This window comes from Notolepis coatsorum (assembly GCF_963971535.1).
Source record: "Notolepis coatsorum genome assembly, chromosome: 4".
NCBI lineage: Eukaryota > Metazoa > Chordata > Actinopteri > Aulopiformes > Paralepididae > Notolepis > Notolepis coatsorum.
In genome coordinates, this window is record NC_140168.1 from 89,052,470 (window position 1) to 89,070,739 (window position 18,270).

General features: G+C 47.1%; 1 protein-coding gene across 1 annotated transcript in view; it reads right to left on the reverse strand.

Annotated features, from left to right (window-relative positions):
• Positions 1 to 18,270, reverse strand: part of tax1bp1a (Tax1 (human T-cell leukemia virus type I) binding protein 1a) — a gene marked incomplete at both ends in the record, with an annotated part of 133,568 nt that overhangs the window by 40,426 nt on the left and 74,872 nt on the right. The window contains 4 exons of the mRNA XM_084312023.1: positions 12,739 to 13,185; positions 13,228 to 13,490; positions 14,549 to 14,621; positions 16,847 to 17,035. Of these exons, the coding sequence (XP_084168149.1) occupies positions 12,739 to 13,185; positions 13,228 to 13,490; positions 14,549 to 14,621; positions 16,847 to 17,035 (972 nt within the window). The remainder of the gene's footprint in view (positions 1 to 12,738; positions 13,186 to 13,227; positions 13,491 to 14,548; positions 14,622 to 16,846; positions 17,036 to 18,270) is intronic.

The window sequence follows — 18,270 nt, forward strand, 5'->3', positions numbered from 1 at the left end:
AGCTAAGCCACGCCCACATAGAGAACATGTAAGACTGTTCAGCTAAACCACGGCCCTATATAGAACATGTAAGACTGTTCAGCTAAACCACGGCCCTATATAGAACATGTAAGACTGTTCAGCTAAGCCACGCCCACATAGAGAACATGTAAGACTGTTCAGCTAAACCACGGCCCTATATAGAACATGTAAGACTGTTCAGCTAAGCCACGCCCACATAGAGAACATGTAAGACTGTTCAGCTAAGCCACGCCCACATAGAGAACATGTAACTGTTCAGCTAAACCACGCCCATATATAGAACATGTAAGACTGTTCAGCTAAGCCACGCCCACATAGAGAACATGTAAGACTGTTCAGCTAAGCCACGCCCACATAGAGAACATGCAAGACTGTTCAGCTAAACCACAGCCCTATATAGAACATGTAAGACTGTTCAGCTAAGCCACGCCCACATAGAGAACATGTAAGACTGTTCAGCTAAGCCACGCCCACATAGAGAACATGTAAGACTGTTCAGCTAAACCACGGCCCTATATAGAACATGTAAGACTGTTCAGCTAAACCACGGCCCTATATAGAACATGTAAGACTGTTCAGCTAAGCCACGCCCACATAGAGAACATGTAAGACTGTTCAGCTAAACCACGGCCCTATATAGAACATGTAAGACTGTTCAGCTAAGCCACGCCCACATAGAGAACATGTAAGACTGTTCAGCTAAGCCACGCCCACATAGAGAACATGTAACTGTTCAGCTAAACCACGCCCATATATAGAACATGTAAGACTGTTCAGCTAAGCCACGCCCACATAGAGAACATGTAAGACTGTTCAGCTAAGCCACGCCCACATAGAGAACATGTAAGGCTGTTCAGCTAAACCACGCCCACATAGTTGTAAGGGGGATTTCTCACTAGGCATCCGGGGCCGAATCAATGAACAATGAAGAATAACAAACCATCAATACACCCACAGCACACACATCCACATGCACTTTAAATAAACAACACACTGTAGCACCCACTTTACAACTTTAGACACTAACACACTTTACACTTTATATTTATATTATTGGTAAGGAAATTTCACATCAATCTCATTCTTTATTGCACCTCATTGCACCTCACCACCACAAGGTGGCACCACAAGCTAAGCTATACCTCACCATTCCTACACTGTACTGTACCTGCACTGTATATACTGTACATACTGTATATAGGCATACTGAACATGTTTGTTGTTTACACTTGTTTACGTACTTGACTTCTTGACTTTCTATTTTATACTTATATTATACTTATTTTATACTATCTTGTTATTATCTAGCACACTCTCAGGAGAAAAACAGAAAGAAGCATTTCATGCAAAGTATTCTGTATTTCTGTATGACAACTAATAAAGAAACTTGAAACTTGAACTTGAATCCGAGCACGATTGCCCCAAACGTAGTGTAATGAGAACGCTACATTCCGTCCCCGGGGACGAATAATCGGGACCACTTGAAAAGGTGGTTTGGGGAGCGAATCAGCGTCCCCGGGCACGGAAGAGCACGAAACGATTGCAAATCAACTCGAGGGACAGCAACAAACTGAACAAGCTGGTGAGCAGGCGTGCGTTCCTGAAATCAACTGGGGTTGCACGCACCTAATGGCGCCACGTGCACGCGCGCTCCCGGCGTGTGCGTGCGCTCCCGCGAATGCGCATAAATGTCCCCTCGCTTGAGCACAGACTACAGACAGTGCCTAAGGCCCTGTCCACACGAGCGCTGGATTTAATATAACCATGATTGTATGTGCGCAGTTGCACTGTTCGGCCACACACAACCGGGGATTTGCTACACTGCAACCGCGGTCTTGAAAACCGGAGCCCAGGGTGAATTTTTGCGGTTTTGCAGTTGCGTGTGGGCATAGCAACCGAGGTTATTCCCAGTGTTTACAGCAGAGCTGTCGCAATTATTTCCCATGTTCACGGCAGACTGTCAAACAATAGCAAGTTAGCAACCGAGCGCGGGGTAGAGAGATTAGAGCAGAGCCAGCTACACCAGTGTTTACAGCAGAGCTGTCCCAAGTAGCGTTATATGAAAATGATTGTAACAAACTTTTGTTCGAAACGTATATCGTCTGTGTTGAAGAGTGTTGTGATCGACTGATGTCTGTTGTCGCATTCCTGACCTGATGCTCAGAGTAAACATGTAGCTGCGGCTAAACTAAACTCATGTGTTGTCAAGTTATTGTTATAAGGAACCCAGTCCAGACTGCATCCCCTTAACAATTGTTTGTATTGAGCCGTATTGTATTGTACCCATTCTGCAATGTGTTAAATAACGTTTGCATCCATTCATAGCGGTAACGTTACCACATTACGTTAGCATTTAAGCTATATACTATACATAGATATAGCCATTCACATTAGCATGTAGCTAACAACACCGGCGGTCTTTTGTGAGACTAAACTATCCGCTCTTGGTGATAAATTGTGTTGCTGATGGTTTTGTTTCATCAACAAATGAGAGGCAGAACACACAGTGAATGTATCCGTTTGTTTATTGCACTTTTATTGCAGTTTCTTTCTTTGCTGAAAATATATGTTCCGTTGGCAAAATGATGGCTATGGTGTTTCTAAACAGGAAGTTTAGTGAGCATTCAACCTTTTCTGATTGGCTGAAATGGCCTTCATGTCTGAACAACATCGCCGCCTACTGTTTTGGCATTGTACTACATGTATCGGTTGCTGGTTTTTCCAGACGCCGTGGGTACGCAATTATATGCGGTTGTTCACCTGTGTGGACAGCGGTTTATTTTTTTCAAACTTCGGTTACATTAAATCCAGCGCTCGTGTGGACAGGGCCTAATTGCCTTTACGAATGGAATGTAACACTTATCATTCACAACAAGTTAGGTGTGAATGTATCTGAGAACGTATTTAACACACCTGACGACCGGCGCTATTGATATGCAAAGTAGCCCAGGTGGGTAGGCTACTTATAGCGAGTACTTATCTTACCCTGGGCCTGCACGGAGTGCAACCCCGTCCCATGACGAACGCATGCCTGCTGGTGAGGAAGGCTCCGTGGTGGGAGTCGAGCTGACTAGAGGTGGTGGCAGAGAGGGGGATGAGAAGGAAGCTGGCTGCTATCCTGGAGAATCCCTCCCACCCCCTCTACGACGAGCTAGTCAAGATGAGAAGCACGTTCAGTCACAGACTCATACCCCCCCCCGACACTCAACCTCGGCCAGTCCTTCATACAAGCGGCCATCAGGCTCCACAACGGTGGGCAGGGACTGCTGCCAGACATCCAACTACAACTAATAGGAACCTAAAAAGGACAATAACACTACCTTATGCATACTGCACCTTATGTGAATACTGTATATTTCAGTGAGTTAGTTAGTTAATTATATTGACTTGTTATATTGTTTACACTGCTTGTTTTTACTACATGTACCTCCCCTCCCCATGCTGCTATGATGTCTGAATTTCCCCAAGGGGATCAATAAAGGAATATCTTATCTTATCTTAAATGTGAGCACAACTGTAGTACCAAAACACGGAAGAGGCTTGCTGTAACAAGTGCTTCTGTCTGAGTTTTAGGTGCTAACCTGCTTGCTCAGAATAGAATTGTATTCATACTTCAATTAAAAAATATTATTTAGGTCCGTTTGGGATTGTGAGAGTCTGTAAAATCTGCTCCAACGAGGGAAGCTGTGTTCCAATTCAGCCGAGCGCTTACGTCTCTCTCTCTCTCTCTCTCTCAGCACCTTAAGGTGGTATTGAGAGGGCACATTATATCTTATCATAAGATATAATGTGACCTCTCAATACCACCTTAAGGCGCTGAGAGAGAGAGAGAGAGAGAGAGAGAGAGAGAGAGAGAGAGAGAGAGAGAGAGAGAGAGAGACAGACAGACATCAGGGCACAGGGAGCGCCATCTGCGTTTAAACTCGCTAAACTCTCTTCACTTCTCTCACGCTTCTCTCTTCCTCCAAACATAACAAACACGCCGCTCCGTCTCTGGGTGTGGGTGTGTGCGTGCATGTATGTACGCAGGGCATGAAATTAGAGCCCGCCACCCGCCATTGGCGGGCAGATTTTAGGTTTGGCGAGTGAGACTGAGAGGTCTGTCCGCCATGTGGCGGGCAACCAAATAGTCATGTAAAATTATTAAAACGGCGGTGTTTTGGTCTTACGACAGTCACCTTTTTTTGCAGCGCCGTCTCTCACGGCGCGGCATCTCGTTGGCTTGTTTACTAACGTCACATCCGCTACTCTTCTTCTGCTCTTAGTGCTCTGTAGGGAGATAACGTTACGCCCACCTAGCTATCCGCCGGTTAACCAACGTTAGCGTATTAACGTTAAATGTGATACAAAGAAGTATGTGGAACCATATCAAAGGAGTAAGCCGGCCGGTAAAAAGAGAACTCACCGCGGCTTTCTCACACGAAAAGGGGGAAGAAGTGGCAGCGAGAGCGGGACCACCGAATAAAATAAAGTTTAGAGAGGAGTGGACATTTGGAGATGCCGTTAGCGGTGTCTCAAGAGACTGGCTCCAGTATGATGCTGGGGCTGGAGTGATGACTTGTTCGGTGTGCCGCAAGTATGTAAAAAACAGAAACAACACTTTTGTCATTGGGAGTAAATCGTGACCATGAACAGAGCCAGTGTCACATTGGCTGCATGTCTGCGTCCCAGATTACATCGGAGCCTCTCTTTTCAAGACCCTCTGTGGCTAGGCTAACAGCCATGTCAGATCAGACCAGCACAAAAATGTCAGATGCTGTTTCAGACTGTACATGCCATTGGAAAGAAGGCAAGACCCTTTACGGACTTCGAGTGGATGTGCAAGTAAGTGAACATGTTTATTCTCTTAAATTAGTATCACTATGACTACTATATGAAACCTGTTAATGAAGCATAATGGACATTTTCTTATATGTGACACAAAAATGCGTTTTTTTTTGGCCGGTAAGAAATATGCTTGGCGGGTCGATTTTTCCCATCTACCCGCCACTGGCCGGTGAGTAAAAAAGTTTATTTCATGCCCTGTATGTGCGTGTACGTGACGTAAGTTGGGTCAGTGTGCGTCTGTGAGAGAGAGAGACGAGAGAGAAACGCTGCCGGTAAAGCACGTCTCATTCTATCTCATTTTATCCCGAAATGCTTTATCCGAGAGCAAAGAAGTATTGAAGCGCCAGCTATAGCAAACCGACTAGGTGCATACCGCCACCTGCTGTATCGGGGTGTTGCTCCCTCATGTGTGCTCGGGGCCGAAACGAGATTGGTAGTGAGGAAGCAGGCCAGCGGGGGAGTGGGGAGGGGGTGAGGAAGCTGGCTAGCGGGGGAGTGGGGAGGGGGTGAGGAAGCTGGCCAGCGGGGGAGTGGGGACTATCGGTCTCGAGGACGGAACGGACCGGAACGGAGGCAACCGCTCCTAATGAGAAAACGCCCTGAGACCGTTTAGCTAAACCACGCCCACATAGAGAACATGTAAAACTGTTCAGCTACTTTGTACTATGTGTTTCACTATTAAACCTATATTGATCATAAAGATCCGTCTACAACCATAATTGATGAGTCTGGTGAACTAGACCAGTGAAGTAGACCAATCAAGCCCCATGGGTGAAGGTCAGGACCAGGGGGGAGATCTCTCCCTGACCCCTTGGGATAGTTTAGTTTGGCTGGTTGGCTCCTCCTTTCCTCTCCTCCCCTCCCCCTATCCTCCCTTCTCCTCCCCTCCCCTCCCATCTCAGGTCAGCTCACTACAAAGGCTCCAACTTCACTTTTAGTTAAATTAGTTTTATTTATCTCTCTGTCTTTGTTCTCTCTCTCTCTGTCTTTATGTTCTCTCCCTCTCTAAAAATGTTTTGTTCATTTATTTATTTACTTGTTTTTTTCTTAGCCAAAAAGTCCAACCCGTCTCCCCCCCCTCTCGCTCAGTCTTCCTCTCCCTCCCTCAGTCCAACCCCTCTCTCTCTCTCTCCTTCTCTCTCTCTCTCTCTCGCTCAGTTTTCCTATCCCTCCCTCAGTCCAACCCCTCTCTCTCTCCTTATCTCTCTCTCTCACTCAGTATTCCTCTCCCTCCCTCAGTCCCCCCTCTCTCCCTCCCTCAGCCCCCTCTCTCTCCCCCTCCCTCAGCCCCCCCTCTCTCTCCCTCCCTCAGCCCCCCCTCTCTCTCCCTCCCTCAGTCCCCCCCCTCTCTCTCCCTCCCTCCCTCAGCCCCCCCTCTCTCTCCCTCCCTCAGTCCCCCCTCTCTCACTCTCTCCCTCCCTCAGCCCCCCCTCTCTATCTCTCCCTCCCTCAGCCCCCCCTCTCTCTCTCTCTCTCCCTCAGTCCCCCCTCTCTCCCTCCCTCAGTCCCCCCTCTCTCTCCCTCCCTCAGTCCCCCCCTCCCTCTCCCTCCCTCAGTCCCCCCCCTCTCTCCCTCCCTCAGTCCCCCCTCTCTCCCTCCCTCAGCCCCCCTCTCCCCCTCCCTCAGCCCCCCCCCTCAGTCCCCCCTCTCTCTCCCTCCCTCAGTCCCCCCTCTCTCTCCCTCCCTCAGCCCCCCCTCTCTCCCCCTCTCTCCCTCAGTCCCCCCTCTCCCCCTCCCTCAGCCCCCCCATCTCTCTCCCTCCCTCAGCCCCCCCCTCTCTCTCCCTCCCTCAGCCCCCCCTCTCTCCCCCTCTCTCCCTCAGTCCCCCCTCTCCCCCTCCCTCAGCCCCCCCCTCTCTCTCCCTCCCTCAGCCCCCCCTCTCTCTCCCTCCCTCAGTCCCCCCTCTCTCTCCCTCCCTCAGTCCCCCCTCTCTCTCCCCCTCTCCCTCAGTCCCCCCTCTCTCTCCCCCCTCTCTCCCTCAGTCCCCCTCTCTCTCCCCCTCTCTCTCCCTCAGTCCCCCCTCTCTCCCTCCCTCAGTCCCCCCTCTCTCCCTCCCTCAGCCCCCCCTCTCTCTCCCTCCCTCAGTCCCCCCTCTCTCTCCCCCTCTCTCCCTCAGTCCCCCTCTCTCTCCCTCCCTCAGTCCCCCCTCTCTCTCCCTCAGTCCCCCCTCTCTCCCCCTCTCTCCCTCAGTCCTCCCTCAGTCCCCCCTCTCTCCCTCAGTCCCCCTCTCTCTCCCCCTCTCCCTCCCTCAGTCCCCCCTCTCTCCCTCAGTCCCCCTCTCTCTCCCCCTCTCCCTCCCTCAGTCCCCCCTCTCTCCCTCAGTCCCCCTCTCTCTCCCCCTCTCCCTCCCTCAGTCCCCCCTCTCTCCCTCAGTCCCCCCTCTCTCTCCCTCCCTCAGTCCCCCCTCTCTCCCTCCCTCAGCCCCCCCCTATCTCCCTCTCCCTCCCTCAGCCCCCCCTATCTCCCTCTCCCTCCCTCAGTCCCCCCTCTCTCTCCCCCTCTCCCTCTCCCTCCCTCAGTCCCCCCTCTCTCTCTCTCCCTCCCTCAGTCCCCCCTCTCTCTCTCTCCCTCCCTCAGTCCCCCCTCTCTCTCCCTCCCCTCTCTCTCTCCCTCCCTCAGTCCCCCCTCTCTCTCCCCCACCTCTCTCTCTCCCTCCCTCAGTCCCCCCTCTCTCTCCCTCCCCTCTCTCCCTCCCTCCCTCAGCCCCCACCTCTCTCCCTCTCCCTCCCTCGCCCCCTCTCTCCATCCCGCTAGATTTACGGCGCAGCTTAGAGAGGGTTAAGTTCAGGTGAATGGGGGAGTCAGGGACAGCATATATCTCTGTGTTCCTCTCCTCTCTCTCCCTCTCCTCTCCTCCCTCCAGCCCCACTGGGTGGCTGCTGGTATAAACAGCCATAAAGCAGGGGGCTCTGTGGCCGGCGGCCTGTCCGTCTCCGGTCCATTAGAGCGGCTCAGGCAGAGGCTGAGAGAGAGGAGCGGCCTTATTTACTGCCCAGATAAACACACACTCACTCACCGGAGATCAAACACGCGCTGGGAGACACGGGACAGACAGACGGGCGCACGGAGGCAGGCACACACACACACACACACACACACACACACACACACACACACCAGGCCTGTGGGCAGGAGGCCACGTGCACGGAGCACAGGCACACAAACACTAAAACACGCGCTCGCGCGCGCACGCACGCACGCACGCACACACACACACACACACACACACACACACACACACACACACACACACACACACACACACACACACACACACACACACACACACACACACACACACACACACACACACACACACACACACACACACACACACACACACACACACACACACACACACACACACACACACACACACACACACACACACACACACACCGGCTTATACAGTACCATTATGTGTAAGTGATCCAGTCCAATGAGTTACAGACAGTGAGTGGATGAAACATGGGACTGGAAGAATAATAGCTGAGCTTTGTTATATCTGATCTGGGAACAGCGTGCTCCGCCTGACCTGCCAGATGAATGGAATGCTGCAGACGACCATGTGTGTGTGTGTGTGTGTGTGTGTGTGTGTGTGGCCTTATTCTCAGATCAGCGTATGGACCAAAGGCGTAAGTGATGACTACTGGTCCCCACAAGGTACATGAGCTATTTCAAGGTTAGGGCTAGGTTAAGGTTAGGTATGTAGTCATTATGGTTAACTCATTCAGTGCCAGCGATTACCCTCATCCCTGTAGTCAATGGGCCACGCTAAAAGATAGGCATTTTCACTGTGCGTCACAATGTTTGCAGAGCTATATCTATATTCTATATTATAGCTATGGAGACAATACTATGGCTCATTTGACAGTCACTATCTCTCGTCCAACATGTAAAAAAGAGTAAATTCTTTCATGTATACGTTCGCGTGATATCCCGTGGTGAATATTGTATAGTTTCAGAGTGATCCGGGCTAATTCCTGGAAGCCGAGTTATGGAGCGCTATGTGCATTTTGCGAAAGTCGTTCGCGTTTTTCGCCTGGACACTATATTATTTCCAAATCAAAAGGTATATAATGGTATTATGTTTCATCATGAAGGCATCAAAGGGGGGGGGGGGTCGTTTTGTGATGATCTGATCGTCAGCAACGACATACGTTTTGAATACTACATACGTTGATCGTTGTGATTGATGTGAAATCATTGTTGGATCAAAGTAGGATTGATGTCATATAGTCCTTACCTTTGATAGGAGGTATTGCAAAAAGAATATTCTAATTGTCTGATCGCGATTTCCAGTATTGATGTCCATCGGGTCCCTGACATGAAATGGCACAAAATATGCATCAAGTGTGCTGGACGCGTTCCAAGGTGCTCAGATGAAGCGTTTCACTTGCCTGGGTCCAAATTCTCCACCCGGACCATGTAAAGAGTAACACACAGTGTGAAATAAGGTTTCAAAGGGTAGGCGATACTGCCACCTAGCAGGATTCGGCCAGCATTGCACTCTCAGGGTCTCAGAATGAGTTCCAATGATAACACAGAGGTCCGTGAGAGTGTATAGAATATTAAAGTCGGCACTCTAGCGATGGCGGTCAATAACGAGTATATACATTATTCGCGCAGAAAGTGTTAAGGTATGTAGTCATTATGGTTAAGGGATGTAGTCATTATGGTTAAGGTATGTAGTTGTTATGGTTAAGGGATGTAGTCATTATGGTTAAGGGATGTAGTCATTATGGTTAAGGTATGTAGTTGTTATGGTTAAGGTATGTAGTCATTATGGTTAAGGTATGTAGTTGTTATGGTTAACACATTGAGTGCCAGCCATGCGGAGCACTAAAAGCCTCCGTATGCCAGCGTCCACTTCAATGATAGAGCTCTCATATTTGCAAATGCATAAACTATGTCTTAAATTATGGCTATGTGTCTAATCTGGCCGTCGCTTATCAATGACTTGTTTGCAGTCAACATTGTCGAAACGGATTGTTTTTTTTTGTTTTTTTTAATCGGTTAATTTCCGTTTTATACCATTTTGAAAAACGCTAGTTTTTTTGGGTCCTACTAATCACCCCAAAGTACCAGAAAATACCAGAAAATACCCCAAAATACCCTAAAATACCCCAAAGTATACCCCAAAATACCCTAAAATACCCCAAAATACCCTAAAATACCCCAAAGTATACCCCAAAATACCAGAAAATTCCAGAAAATACCCCAAAATACCATAAAATACCATAAAATACCCCAAAATATACAGGGCATACACACTAGCACACTATTACACTATTACACTAGCACACTATTACACACTATTACACTATTACACTAGCACACTATTACACTATTACACACTATTACACTATTACACACTATTACACACTATTACACTATTACACAAAATTACACTATTACACTAATACACACTATTACACTATTACACGATTACACACTAGCACACTAGCACACTATTACACACTATTACACTATTACACACTAGCACACTATTACACTATTACACTATTACACTAGCACACTAGCACACTATTACACACTATTACACTATTACACACTATTACACTATTACACACTATTACACACTATTACACTATTACACACTATTACACTATTACACACTATTACACAAAATAACACTATTACACACTATTACACTATTACACTATTACACTATAACACACTAGCACACTAGCACACTATTACACTATTACACACTATTAAACTATTACACTATTACACACTATTACACACTATTACACTATTTACACTATTACAGTATTACACTATTACACTATTACACACTATTACACTATTACACAAAATGTTCAAATTTTTGTTTTTCATTTTGGGATATGTTGGGGTACTTTGGGGTATTTTGGGGTACTTTGGGGTATTTACTGGTATTTTGGGGTATACTTTGGGGTATTTTGGGGTATTTTCTGGTATTTTGGGGTATACTTTGGGGTATTTTCTGGTATTTTGGGGTATTTTGGGGTTTTTTCCTGGTATTTTGGGGTATACTTTGGGGTATTTTCTGGTATTTTGGGGTATACTTTGGGGGTATTTTAGGGTATTTTGTGGTCTTTTCTGGTATTTTCTGGTACTTTGGGGTATACTTTGGGGGTATTTTGGGGTATACTTTGGGGTATTTTAGGGTATTTTGGGGGTATTTTCTGGTACTTTGGGGTCTGGTACTTTGGGGTATTTTCTGGTATTTTCTGGTACTTTGGGGTATACTTTGGGGTATTCTAGGGTATTTTGGGGTATTTGGGGGTATTTTCTGATATTTTCTGGTACTTTGGGGTATTTTGGGGTATTTTCTGGTATTTTCTGGTATTTTGGGGTATACTTTGGGGTATACTTTGGGGTATTTTGGGGTATTTTCTGGTACTTTGGGGTGATTAGTAGGACCAGTTTTTTTTAAGTTTCAGGAAAATATAAAGATTCTGTGATAATCGCCCTTTACTGGAATATTCTGGAATACACAAAAACCGTTGTCATTTTTCGGCCTATTTATGAATCGTTTTCAAATAAACGCTAGATTATCGATAGTATATGTGTACTTATGCACGCTATAGAAGCGAGCTGAAAAATCTATTCTCTCATTTCCTGATCAGCACACACACACACACACACACACACGCACACACACAGGGCACACGTTGATATCTCTGTGAAAAAAGTTCTGATTATCCTAAGACTGGTAAAATTCCTTACCTCAGATCAGATGTTCTCCAAAAAGATTATTCCAATTCCTGATCGCCATTCCAAATATCGATCGTGTTTATTGATCCAACGCTGGGTACTGGAAATATGTATTCCACGCTGTTTTGGGGCTCGGCAATGAATCCGATCCTCTCGGGTGACTTGCCCGAGAAGTAAAATGAGGAAGCAGGATTATTTTCCCCCCTATGTGTTTCATTCAATCCATTCCAAAAGGGTGCAGTACCACAGGGAGAGACGATAGGGGGCGGTATTTTCCCAATGGAGCTCAGAGAGAGTTTGCAGCACTAACGTGAGACTAGATTGATGAAATATGAATTCAAATCGCTAATAATTAAAAAAAGCGAGATATCTCGTCGCTGGCACTCAAAGTGTTAAGGTATGTAGTCATTATGGTTAAGGTATGTAGTTGTTATGGTTAAGGTATGTAGTCATTATGGTTAAGGTATGTAGTTGTTATGGTTAAGGTATGTAGTCATTATGGTTAAGGAGTTTTCAAAGCTTGTAAAGTGATATTCTGGCCAGCCCTAGAATGTGTGTGCATGAGTGTGTGTGTGTGTGTGTGTGTGTGTGTGTGTGTGTGTGTGTGTGTGTGTGTGTGTGTGTGTGTGTGTGTGGGTGTGTGTGCGAGTGTGATTGTGAGTGTGTGTGCGTGTCTGCAAGTGTGAGTGTGTGTGTGTGTGCGTGCATGTGTGCGTGTGTGTGTGAGTGTGAGTGTGAGTGTGTGAGTGTGAGTGTGTGAGATATCTCTTCTATTTTTAGGTCCTCCATCACGCTGTTTAAGCATTCTACTGTGAAGCCAAGCATGTTTAACCTGTGCAATGATGATTCTGTGTTCTCAAATATTACAGCTAACACCCCTGATGTCTTTGTTGTAAATGAACACCTTAGGGAGGTGTCCATTCTTGAGGTTGGCTGTACTTTTGATTACAGCTTAGAAGAAGCCTTTCTAACCAAAGTGTTGAAATACCAACAGCTACAGCAGACCATTTCACAACTAGGCTACAGATGTAAACTTCCTTGTACTTCTGTTCATGTGGACATAAATAAACATTTCAAATGTGTGTGTGTGTGTGTGTGTGTGTGTGTGTGTGTGTGTGTGTGTGTGTGTGTGTGTGTGTGTGTGTGTGTGTGTGCATCACTCACTCTGAACCTCTCCTCCTCTGTGCTCAGCCTCTTCTTCAGGGTCTCATTAATAGCACACTGCTCCCTCCACTTCTCCTCCATCCTCGCCAGCTCCTCCTCCACGGAGTGCGTCTGCTCCCCCTCCTCCTCGCTCCTCCCCACCTCCCCCTCCTCCTCGCTCCTCCCCACCTCCCCCTCCTCCTCTCCGTCCCCCACTTTATCGCTCTCCTCCTCGCTGTCCGTCTCCTCCTCCTCACTCTCCTCGGCGCTCCTGCCCTCCTCGTTCTCCTCGGCGCTCCTCCTCCTCTCCTTCTCCACCTCCACCCAGCTCCCCATCTGCAGGCTCTCCTCGGGGAGACTCCCCCTCTTCTCCTCGTCCTCCACGCTCTCTTCTTCCTCTCCGTGGTCCTCCTCCTCCTCCTCCTCCTCCCCTCCGCTCTCGTCTTCCTCTCTGTGGTCTTCCTCCTCCTCCTCATCCTCATCCTCCTCCTCCTCCTCCCCTCCGTTCACTTCTCTCTTCATCTCTCCGTCGGCCGTCTCTGTCCTGCGTCCCTCGGCTCCTGATCCTTGCCTCTCTTCCTCTTCCTCCTCCTCTTCCTCATCCTCCTCTTCCTCCTCCTCCTCTGTGTCGGTGTGTGTGTCTTGGTGTGTGTCAGTGTGTGTGTCTGTGTGTGTGTCTTGGTATGTGTTGGTGTGTGTGTGTTCCTTGGCGTTGGGCTCTGGAGTGATTGTCATGTCAGAGGCTTCTTGCAGGAGGACAGCAGACATGTTGCCTGTGAACACACAGGTGAAGGAATGTTATAGAAACACCAGTAACACCAGTAAGACCAGTGAGACCAGTGAGACCAGTAACACCAGTAACACACAGGTGAAGGAATGTTATAGAAACACCAGTAACACCAGTAAGACCAGTGAGACCAGTAACACACAGGTGAAGGAATGTTATAGAAACACCAGTAACACCAGTAAGACCAGTGAGACCAGTGACACCAGTAACACACAGGTGAAGGAATGTTATAGAAACACCAGTAACACACAGGTGAAGGAATGTTATAGAAACACCAGTAACACCAGTAAGACCAGTGAGACCAGTGAGACCAGTGAGACCAGTAAGACCAGTGAGACCAGTAAGACCAGTAAGACCAGTGAGACCAGTGAGACCAGTAAGACCAGTAAGACCAGTGAGACCAGTGAGACCAGTAAGACCAGTGAGACCAGTGAGACCAGTGAGACCAGTGAGACCAGTAAGACCAGTGAGACCAGTAAGACCAGTGAGACCAGTAAGACCAGTGAGACCAGTGAGACCAGTGAGACCAGTAAGACCAGTGAGACCAGTAAAACCAGTAAGACCAGTGAGACCAGTAAGACCAGTAAGACCAGTGAGACCAGTGAGACCAGTGAGACCAGTAAGACCAGTGAGACCAGTGAGACCAGTAAGAGACCAGTGAGACCAGGGATTCCTGTGGTGTGTGTGTGTGTGTGTGTGTGTGTGTGTGTGTGTGTGTGTGTGTACACCTTCTGACGGTGACTCTGGACTAGAGGCCAGGGTGGTGTGTGCATAGATATATATCACAAGATGACTCACCCGTGCTGCTGGCCAACGGAGACCGACGTTGCCACATGGCGGCCATCTTGCGAGGGTGGAGCACGCCCACTCATAACATGCATGTCTATGTACTATTGAAATAACCATAGCTTGCTCAATGTTCAACCGTTTGGTTTGTTAAAAACGTCAAAGATGTAGTCATCATACTGCATACTTATAATGGACTTTGATATGCATTTTTACGCCTTGAGCCATCTAGTGTTCTACATCTATGGGTGTGTGTACCTTCTGATGGTGACTCGGGACTAGAGGCCAGGGTTTCCCGCGAGGTCTCAGTGGCTGCGTTCCTCTTCGTCTCCTACAAACAACACGACAACAGAAACAACACGACAACGAGACTCTCAGATCACCCAGTCGTCGGGTGTACACACGTTAACCCTTCACACGATGACGGCGGTGACCGACTCATACCCTCTAGTCAGGCTCAAAAGAACACGCTAACATTTTGCGCTAAGCTAGGCTAACGTGCAGCCAGATAGCTTTCTACTGAACGCACAGAGAGGAAATCTTCTTGTCTCTCTCTGGAGAAGACGGAAAGCTCATTTCCCAAAATGTTGGTGTGTTCCTTTAAAGAGTAAGATCACAAGTGGTTTCAAACTCATCCACCATGCTGTCGAGGGGTAGAGTCCTCCACCAGCCACGCTGCACTTAGCACTACACCTAGCTCCTCCTCAGTTAGCCAACTAATGTCAAGTAATGTAGGGTGACCATATTTTGATTTCCAAAAAAGAGGACAGCCTCGAGATACTTAATGATACTCAGGCATGCGTTGCTCATGGGACGACTGGTTGCACTATGTTTTAATGACGCCGCATGCGCACGCTCCCGCGCATGCACATAGATGTTCCCTCGCATAGCACAGACTAAAGACAGTGCCTAATTGCCTCTACGAATGGCATGCAACACATTTCATTCACAAGTTTTGTGTGAATGTATCCGAGAACGTATTTGAACACACCCGACGACCGGCCATATTGTTATGCAAAGTAGTACTTAGCGAGTTGGCTCATCAGTCGAGTGCAGCACATTCCTGTGTGCACGCGTGTGCACATCCGTGCATGTGCGTGCTTCTGCTCACAGACTGGTTGCACGGTGTGCAACCCCCGTCCCATGAGCAACGCATGCCTGATGATACTCAACGTTTACTCAAAGATGCATTATTGTTTTAATATATTTAAAGTATGCCTCCTCTCTGTGGATATACAAGTATTATTTTACTGTATATAACACAACAATATCTCTCTATAACCAAAGACCAAACCAAAGTTACTCAACAATCAGCATGCTTGATTATGCCTAGACAAATCTCAATGGCACAATAATAACTTAAAAATCAACATGTAACAAAATAATAGCTCTTTTCAAGTCTTACTGGACAAAAATAAATAACAAAATATATGAAATAATAGAAAATAGAAAATCCAGTTAACAAATATATTTTTCAGAGAAATCGTTTTTTTCTTGCCATGTTTCAATGAGATATTGTGCAATGGTTTCTGCTGTCTCATTTGATGTATTTAACCTCGATTCATTTTGTTTGCATGCCCACCCCTCTTCCAGTCAAAGTACTGTATTATGATTGGGAATATTTTCACTGCTCCGTGGTTTGATTTGAGTGCTTCATGTGCGACATCAATCGAGTCGAGTGGGGCGCTATAACAATTGGCTTCGGATTTAGTGCGCGCACTACTGAACTTTTTGGCAGTGTCAGAGTCTGGAAATGCCTTTTTTAGCAAGGCACTTGTGCAATCCATAGATTGTGATGTTTCAGAGTATGAAATGCAAACGCACCCTCCCTCCGCTGCATTTACTTTACACTTTACAGCATCCTCCGTTTTCCCGGGTTTAACAAATAAGTGCAGACAAACTCTCAACTTGCACATGTCCAAGCTTTGCACACACGGTGCACTCCGCCTCCCATTTGTTCTGACGGGTCGGTACATTTGGAATTTCTTCTGCAGTTAATCTGTAAAAGTACATTCTTTGGCATTGTGAACGTGAGCTGCGGTGCGCTCTGTCCCCTCTGCGTGTATCCTTTCTCTTCCTCCGTTTGTGAGCGTAGTTGTAGAGCCGCCCACAAAGCTTCTCAGGGATTACGTCACACACGCAACAGATTACCGTAGTATTCTGTGCAATGCGCCAGTTAATTTAAGTATATGCAAACGGTCCGTGAAAGCCGGACATTATCATGAATTTATAAACCCGCCCCGGACGGCCCGGACAGGGCGTGAAAAGAGGACATGTCCGGGCAAAAGAGGACGTTTGGTCACCCTAAGTAATGGGACCACTGTAATAAAACACTTAAACATAAAAAAGGTGCTTCGCTTTGGGTTGGATGGATTGTGCTGAGAAACGACTCTACCAATCAACACAGTTGTTGTTAAGCAGGATCACGTCTCCAGCGCCCCCCCACAGCCGTAGCTGCAACCACTTAATGTCAAGGCTCTCATCCACATTCATTCATTTTCTCCCCCCGCTCTCTCTCTCTCTCCCATGAGCTCAATGTAACTCTATGGGACTCACCCCGTGCGCCTCGCTGAGCTTGGCCACCTGCCTGCGGAGCCGCTGACACTCCCTGTACTTCTCCTTGTAGTGCTCTGCTGCCATGTGGAGGCGGAGCTTCAGCTCCTCCACCTCCCTCTGTAGCTCCGCCTCCGCCTCCGACACCAGCGCCAGGCTGGGACACGCCCCCCCGGAGGTCCCCGCGCCCCCCTGCAGGGAGGAGGAGGTTGGTTGGTTGAGCTTATTTGAGCTTATTTTACTAAATGGTATAACACTGCACAGCTGTCACAAAAACATCCAATAAAGTAATTGATCCTCATTCTCGAACGTGTTCGTAAGTGCCTTGGTAAATAGTACCTTGGTAAAAAAAAATATATATTTACGGAAATCCTCCTCCGGATTCCTGAACGCGTGAAACGGTCTCCGTAACTCGTCAAAATCTTCGCAAACTGGTTTCCCATGAATGAAATATGTCACCCATTCTTAAACTGAAATGCGCGTTCACGCCCCGCCAGCTCCTTATAAGGCGTGTGCAAAACAGCAGAGGTTCGGCATTGCCATGCACCATGCTGATCCATTCAATGGAAGCGATTTGCGACTGATCTCAAAATGAGATTAGATTCAAAAGTATTGTTATTATACAGCACAAGTACAATACACCATCCAACCAGAGTGGATAAATAAATGCTCAATAAATAAATAAATAAATAAATGTGTGGAGAAACGGCTCAGTGAGGCAGCCTCACACAGATATTAGCTTGACATCTCATTTAGTAATGTCAATACTGAACGACTAAGAGCCAATCGTGCAGTCGCTCAGTATTGACACTACTAAATGAGATGTCAAGCTAATATGTCATGTTCTACAGTAGGACCTACTACTATAATACCTAATAAAACAAGTCATTAGAATAATAGAAGCCTACTTTGCTGGAACGATTCATTTTGCACGTATACAGCACACGTGTGTGTGTGTGTGTGTGTGTGTGTGTGTGTGTGTGTGTGTGTGTGTGTGCGCTGAGGCTGCCTCACTAAGCCGTTATTTTGTTTAACAATAGAAATACATCAAACCAGCAATAACAATAAATAACATCATAGAGAAGAAGACAGTATATGCCATATTAATACAGTATATTCCACTATACAGTAGCTATATCCGCAGCGATCGGTTTAGTTCTTATTTATTTAGTTTGCAGTGTGTGTGTAATGCTCACAATGCCTCATTGAGTCAGGACTATAAATGCAAATCGTAATTGTTAATGATATATTGTCGTATTAATTATCATTATAATTATTTAATTCCACGGATGTCTGTAGTATCGGCAATCCCCAATGACTTGTCCCAGAGAAAGATGTTGAGAACACGCCGGTCTGTCCCACTTACAACTGCCTTTTCGAGTGCGTAAAATCCTACAAAGAATTTACAATACGAAGCCGTTGGAGAA